The 7,717-nt window shown below is 48.3% G+C and overlaps 1 protein-coding gene across 1 annotated transcript; it reads right to left on the bottom strand.

The window, feature by feature from the left end:
* Nucleotides 1-6,146: 6,146 nt before the first annotated feature.
* LOC136515830 (uncharacterized) lies at nucleotides 6,147-6,512 on the bottom strand. The gene has a single exon (XM_066509315.1). The coding sequence runs from the start codon at nucleotides 6,510-6,512 to the stop codon at nucleotides 6,147-6,149; it is 366 nt and encodes a 121-aa protein (XP_066365412.1).
* Between the last annotated feature and the right edge of the window lie 1,205 nt (nucleotides 6,513-7,717).

Genomic DNA, 7,717 nt, shown 5'->3' with positions numbered 1-7,717 from the left:
TCTGCCCGTGTAGTAGAACTCTTAGTAGTGGAAATTTCTGAATAATTGTGCTGTCACACGTTTTTGTGTAGGACAGCAAACACTTCTTTTGAAATTCTTCTGTAGCTTTGTTGATGGTATCCTTATCTTCGTCAGGTAGGTCTTCATAATGTACCATAAGGATGCTGTCGTTGTTGTGAACCGCCATGATGAATGTGGGGTCCCACCGAGCGTGCTAGAAACATGTGTCGACACAAAATTTTTGTCTCTGTGCTGAGGACACACGCAGCAAGCTGGAAGGGTCTGCTCGATGGAGCAGATCTGCCTAGCTTCAGCGCAAGGGTGGTCGATCCTATGCAATCCTCTCGAGACATGCTAGTCAATTTGACCCTACAATTGATAAGGAGAGAAAGCTCATCAGTAATTAAGGGCAGAACATGCCGATGTTGGCAGACAGTTCTGAATGTGCGGCTCTGAGAGCCGATATGAGAGGAGATTGACTAAATAGTCGATCCTAGTATATTTACAAGAATGAATTGGTTAAAGCTCTTGGGATTGTATAAGAAGAATTGGCTATCATTCAAGATAAATGTTATTTAAGCAAATATTAATCAATGGCAATAAGGTATCAGCGGTGATCGGTTTGTACTAAGCCAATGATTATAAGTAACCGAACTCCTTTTTATATAAAGAAACAATTCAACATCACTTATCCATTTAATAAAGATAAATTTAATGAACATGTTAGATCTCATCTATCATCATGACCAGTGGGGCATGAGGTAGAATCATGCAGGCCATAGAAACAACAATAGACTCGAAGACCCTAACTCATTACTAATATCAGTGGGGCATGAGGCAAAATCATGCAGGCCGTAATATAATAACAAGGTCATGGGGCTAACATATCTTTCAACTTATCTCTACTTCAACGATCTCGTAATGCGAACTATTCATGAAAGCATTCGATATTGGCTAAAAAGCCAATTCAGGCATAGCGCACAGTTAAGGTCATGCCTTCTCAGGAACGGGTCTACCAACTAACGATCCTCGCTCCATGGTGCCAACAGTGGGGTGAGAGGCAGAATCCCATAGGCCATGATGACATGCCATGGAATGGTTTTCATTAGCTAATAGATCTACTCAAGATCGGACATACCTTAACCGCACGCTATGCACGATTAAGATTGACGCAAAACAGCCAATAAAACATAACTTATCGCTTAAGATGTAGATTAGATCAGCTTTAAATTAGCAAACGATGAGTTAAACAAGATGTAAGGCCGATCCAGATCAATCTCAATCGGGTAGAATGATATTGTTGTAATTAGATAAACAATGAAAGCAATAAGCAATATCAGTAACTTAATGAATCTACCAAAGACTACCATGCTAAGGTAGAGCCGATAACTTGACCTTGATCTAATTCAAGCAGTGGGGTGTGAGGAAGAATCACACAGGCCATACTTGAATTAGACAAGAGTCGATAACTAGCCTATACCAGAGTCACAGTGGGGGTCGACCGGATCAATGCAGCCATATGAACAGAGGTATAAACCATGATGGTACTTATAGACAAGCAGTGGAGGTCGACCGGATTGATGCAGCCATACTTACTGAAGAACTCACCGAGATCTACTCTACTCCTACTCCTAAGGGGTGGCTGGAGCTGAAAAAAGTAATTGACTTTGTATTTGATTGGTTGATGTCCTTTTACAATAGCCGGGGTTTGATATTTATACTTGGAGTCTAAACACAAACCTTACTCGAGTACGACTCAATACAATCTTTGGCATAATAAAAACATCCCTAATTTAAGATAACTTGGACTCTAATCTTTCCTTTTTGTAGAGTCTAGCATGTCTTGTCCCAACGCCGATCGTAGCCTTTGTCGTCATCTACTGGCGCTATCTAAAGAAAGCCAATTCTGGTGCGTCCGAATAAACTAGCTCTGATCTCCACATTGCTAATTTCCTTGATGACATGATTTTTGGGAGCTTCCAAATCCCTACAACTCTTCTTCCAAATTCTGGTGCAAACAGGAGGTGACCACTTAGCTTGTTGCCACCTAGTAGAGGGTGGCCAAGCTAACTCCTATCACCGAGAGGCTGACAGTCTTCGATCGCAGGTGGCCGAGGCCCATCGGTATGCTGATGAGGCCGAGAGGGCATTCGAGGCCCTATCGGTGAGATCGCGCTGGGACGAGGAGGAGGCCACCAAGGATAGGAAGGAGCGGGACGAGCTGCTCCAAAAGGACACTGAGACCTACTAGTGGATCCTCAACCTTCTAGCTGAGGTTGAGTGGGAAAGGGAGCTGAAGCTAGGGGCCAAGGAGAAGCTCATGGTCCTAGAGAAGAGGGCAAACTTGGATGCCAAGGCGGTGGCCTAGTTGCATAAGGAGCGGGATGAGCTTCTCCAGACTACAGAGAGGCTCCACTCATAGTGTGGTGCAGCTCGCGAGGAGCACGACTAGGCCTTCCAAGAGCATGACCAGGCCTACCAAGAGTGCGATGACACAAAGTAGAAGGTCGGCTCCCTCTAGGCCGAGATTGAAAACACGATGACCTAGAAGTTGGAGGCCAAGAGCATCTCTGTCGGGCTGGCTGTGGACCTCGCTAAGGCAAGGAGGAATCTTTAGATGGAGTGTGACAAGCTTGGTATCCTGAGCGCCACCCTTAGCATGGTCTGTGATGACCTTGAGGTGGTGCGATTAGAGGGGACCAGCTCGCTCACGGCCCATGCCATCGAGATCACAGCTCGGGTGCGCCAGCTCAAGAGGAATGCGCTTCATGCTGGGGTGAACCAATCCTTCATGATTGCTCATTCTCATTATGGGGACAGCATTGACCTAGAGGCGATGAGCCATGGCTTCGCACCTGGCTATGAAGCCCATGAGCTGGAGGAGATGGAGACGACGGTGGCTCCCCTTTCATAGGATCTGGTGGATAGAATAGAGAGCAGAGTTCTCCCCTAGAGGGGTTAGTTAGTTAGATAGGTTGGGCAATCATGCATGTAACAAGCAGACAAGCTCTGACCCCTCTGTACTATCTAAACAAACTTATCATTTTATTTCATTTGATCGAATTTGTTTTTCCTCCCTTTTTATGTGTGAAAAGGGGTTAATGCATTCTGACCCTTTCATTTGTTAAGACCATAGAGCTCTAGGTATAGGACAGAAACTCTGATCATGCTGGTGAGCAAAGATGCCGTAGTCACCGAGGCATAGCTCTCTCATAGTCCAACTAGTTTTACTCAGCGTTCGTTCCCACAGACCTTGCCGCTAGGTTTAACATGAGGAAGGGTGTTGGGCACAATGACTATTTCAGAAAGGGTGTATTTATACCCTTAAAAGCCCCTGAGTGAGATCCGACCCCTTCCCATTGCTGGGGTCAGGTGTCACTAAAGATCGAGGAGAGGATAGTGAAATTAGTAGGAAAAAACATCTCTTGTTTTCGCACGTACCCCCTCCATAGGATCTGAGCCATCGTTCTGTGACTACGCATTTAGTTTCTTTGTGAGTCCAACTTTCCTCAAGCCCCCACGCATAGCAGGGGTCCAATTGAGGGTCGGCTCATCTTTGTGATCGTCGCCCCGTCCATGGTTTCCAAACTAGAGGGGTTGAGCTAACGTCACTTGCCTCAATGGCTCAAATGATGTGCTCAATGAGCTCACTAACAGGCCTGTTCGAGTGGAATCTAGATCCATCATTTGTGATGAGGTCGGCATATCCCTCATGTGGCATTCCACTGCTCCTTAACCCGCCTCTCGGTAGATGCCTGAGCCATTTCGAAGAGCAGCTCTAGTGACCCGATGGCCTCCCCTCAGTGGGGATTCTGTGGGCTTGGCTCAAGGTTAGGATCGAACAAGAAGATTAAGATGACCTTATTCGCTTCTAGGTGGGTCGGGCAAAGGCCACTGGGGCTCATCTGTGTTTTCTCCCCTAGCTCTGTTCGATGCAAGGTGGCCTTAGGCCCTTTGTGGGCTGGCCTTCAAACCCTGGTATCCTAATTTTAGGTCAGGTGGCTCGATCCCCTAAGCCCCATGGGGGTCATTAGGGGTCAGCCAGATTTCATGCATCACCCTGTCCTTAGTTTCTACAATAGAAGGGGCTGAGCTAACGACACTTGCCTCGATGGCTCAAGTGTCGCGCTCGGTGAGCTCGCTAATGGGCACGTTCGAGTGGAATCCGGGTCCATCATCCACTGATGGGGTCAGCATAGCCCTCATGTGGCATTCCACTTCTCCTTAACCCGCCTCCTGGTAGATGCCTGTGTCGCTTCGGGGCGACTCAGGTGGCCCACTGGCCTCTCCTCGATGGAGATTCTATGGGCTTGGCTCGAGGTTAGGATCGAACAAGAAAGGTCTAGATGTCCCTGTTCACTTCTAAGCGGAGTCGGGCAAGGCCGCTGAGGCTCATCTAAGTTTTTCTCCCCTAGCTCAATTTGATGTGAGGTGGCCTCGAGCCCTTTGCGGGTTGGCCTTTGAACCTCGGTCAGTTGCTGCTCATGTCAAATGAGACGACTACCGCTTCATGATACGACACGAAGCATTGTGATGCAGCAATTGCATATGCAATGCTTGGATGTATGGAATGAATGTATGATGAATGGATGGATGAATGAATGAATGGATGAATGAATGTTCATGAATTGGAAAAGAAAAGTGGGGGTTGGTAAAGTTACCTCAACAGCTTGAGTGATGGGTTTGGGGAGCTCTTACCTAATATGTCCGTGTGGGGTCTAGGTCCATCGTTCATGATGGAGTTGACGTAACCTGCATAAGGTATCCCACTACCCTTTGCCCATATCTCGGCCGTGACCCAAGCTGTCCAATCGGCCTCAGGTGACCTGCCGACCTCTCCTTGATGGAGACTCCATAGGTGAGCCTCTCCAAATCCTTCTGGGGAAGGTGGAGGCTAAAGCTCAGGATGCGGGGACAAAAACTCTAATAACGCTGGTGAGTAGGAACACTGTAGCCGCTAGGGCGTAGGTTTCTAGTGGTCCGACCAGTTTTTCTTAGAATTTGTTTCCACACACCTTGCTCCTAGTTTTTTAATGTGAGAAGGGGTCAGGCATAAAGAATGTCTAGCAAATAGATATTCTTGCTAGTCCTCGAGTGAGGCCCAACCCCTTCCCGTTGCTCGGGTCAGGGACTCGATAGCAAAATAAATGTGCATTAAAGTAAGGGTCACCCATCTCTCGACAATGGCCCAAATCATTCGATTAACTTGGGTGGCCCACTGGCATAGGGCTTACCTCAATGGCATGAGTGACAAGTCTAGAGAGTTATTACCAGATATGTTTGAGTAGAATCTAGGTCCATCGTTCATGATAGGGTAGGCATAACCCACGTGGGGCATCCTGTTGCTCCCTACCCTTCCCTTGGCAGTAGCTAAGCCATCCGGTCAGCTTGTATTGCCCGCTGGGATAGAACTTACCTACAGAAATAGAGGATGAGAACATCCCGCGTAAGAATTTAGTTAGGCAGATAATCCAGGCGGTGAACTTGTAATAAATGGACAAGCTCTTAAATTTCATTATGGCCAAACAGTTTTTAGCCCTTCTCCCCTTTTCATATAAAAGGGTTAGTGCATTATGACCCTTTCCATCATTGAGGCCATTAAGCTTGGGGTGTGGGTGAACGAACTCTAATCATGCTGATGAGCAAAGGCGTCGTAGCCGCTAGGGCGTAGGTTTCTCGCAGTCTGACCAGTTATACTCAGAGTCTGTTCCCACAACCCTAGCTCCTAGGTCTTAACGTGAGAGGGGGTTGGACATAGAGAAACATTTGCCAGGTGGATATACTATTAGACACGCACTAGCTCTTTCCATAGCTAAGGCCAAAAAGCCTAGGGTGCAGAGAAAAACTTTGATCATGCTGGTGAGCAAAGGCGCCATAGCCATCGAGGGTGTAGGTTTCTTACAGTTCGACCAATTATACTCAGGGTTTGTTTTTGCAAACCTTGCTTCTAGGTCTTAATGTGGGAGAGGGCTAGGCATAGAGAATGTCAACCAGATAGGTACGCTCTTATTAGCCCCCAAGTGAGGCCCAATCCCCTCGCTGTTGCTGGGGTCGGGCGTCACTAAAGATCGGGGAGTTCGATAGTGAAACTAATAAGAGAAAGTGTGCATTTATTAAGGGTAAAAGCGATGTAGCTACTCGATATTCTAGGCATTGACGAAGACCTCACTGTCGATGGTTTTTAATTTGTAGGTGCCTAGTCGGAGCACCTCCGCGATGACGTATGGTCCCTCCCATGGCAGAGAGAGCTTGTGGCGGTCTTTGTTGCTCTGGATGAGGCGGAGCACCAGGTCTCCGACGTTGAAGGCCTGACCCCACACTCGACGGCCGTGATACCAGCTCAATTCCTGTTGGTACTTGGCCGAGCAGAGGAGGGAGATGTTGCGCGTTTCATCTAGCTGATCCATGGCGTCCTCGAGGGATGCCTCGGCTCCCTGTTTGTTGTACGCCCTGACCCTAGATGCCCCATAGTCGAGGTTGGTTAGGAGGATAGCCTCAGAATCATAGACCATGAAGAATGAAGTGTAGTCGGTGGCCCCGCTGGAGGTCGTCCTCAGGGTCTAGAGCACGGCAGGAAGCTCTGTAACCCATCGTGCGCCAAATTTGTTCAACCAATTGAAGATCCTAGGCTTGAGGCCTTGTAGGACCTTGCTGTTCACATGCTCAACCTACCCGTTCATGCGGGGGTGCACTATGGTGGCCCAATCGACATGGATGTGGTATTCATCACTGAATCAGAGGAACTTCTTTCTATTAAAGTACATGCCATTGTCCATGATGATAGAGTTCAGGACCCCAAAGCGATGGACAATGTTGAGGAAGAACAACACAACTTGCTTGGACTTGATCGTGGAGATCGGCTGAGCCTCTATCCACTTTGTAAACTTGTCTACAGTGATAAGCAAGTGGGTATAGCCCCCGGGCGCTCTTTTGAGAGGTCCAACCAGATCGAGCAACCAGACCATGAATGGCCATGTGATGGGGATCGTCTAGAGTGCTTGGGCTAGCAGGTGGGTCTGCCGAGCATAGTACTAACATGCTTCACAGGTGCGCACGATATGCTCAGCGTCATCCACCATGGTTGGCCAGTAGAAGCCCTATCGAAACATGTTTCTGACTAGGGTTCTGGGTGCAGCATGATGACCGCAAACCCCACCATTGATATCGCTTAGCAACTGCTTCCCCTATTCAGTGGGGATGCAGCGCTGTAGGATCCCAGTGTGGCTTCACTTGTAGAGTTTGCCCTCAACAAGGATGAAGGACTTGGCACAATGCGCGTGCCACCAAGCCTCTATCTTGTTCGTCGATAGTGCCTCATAGAGGAGGTAGTCAAGGTAAGGCACCCTCCAGTCGACTAGAGGGTCGGGCCCTATCGCTGGATCCTTGTCGAGCTCCATGACTTTAGGGTCAGATGGAGCCAATAGCTGGTCAGCTCCTGAGCCCAGGGTAGGTGGTCCACCATTGTGTTGGTTTGGCTCCTCATAGTGGACCAAGGGCTGGTGCTGATCGTTGGCGAAGACACCGATTGGCATCGGCTCTCGGCCTGACACCGCTTTTGCCAGCGCTTTGGCCACCTCAATGAGACACCTCGTGATGTGGTTGAGCTCGAGGCCATCAAACTTGTCCTCTAGTTGGTAGACTTCTCGGTAGTATGCAGCCATCTTGGCATTGTGGCAGCTTGACTCCTTCATGACTTGGTCGATAACTAGCTGGGAGT

Source organism: Miscanthus floridulus, chromosome 17, assembly GCF_019320115.1.
Source record: "Miscanthus floridulus cultivar M001 chromosome 17, ASM1932011v1, whole genome shotgun sequence".
NCBI lineage: Eukaryota > Viridiplantae > Streptophyta > Magnoliopsida > Poales > Poaceae > Miscanthus > Miscanthus floridulus.
This window is presented reverse-complemented; position numbering and strand designations above follow the sequence as displayed.

What these genes read in the sequence shown, in the direction of transcription:
- LOC136515830 (XM_066509315.1), bottom strand. Translation starts at nt 6,512, where the DNA reads ATGGTCTATGATTCTGAGGCTATCCTCCTAACCAACCTCGACTATGGG.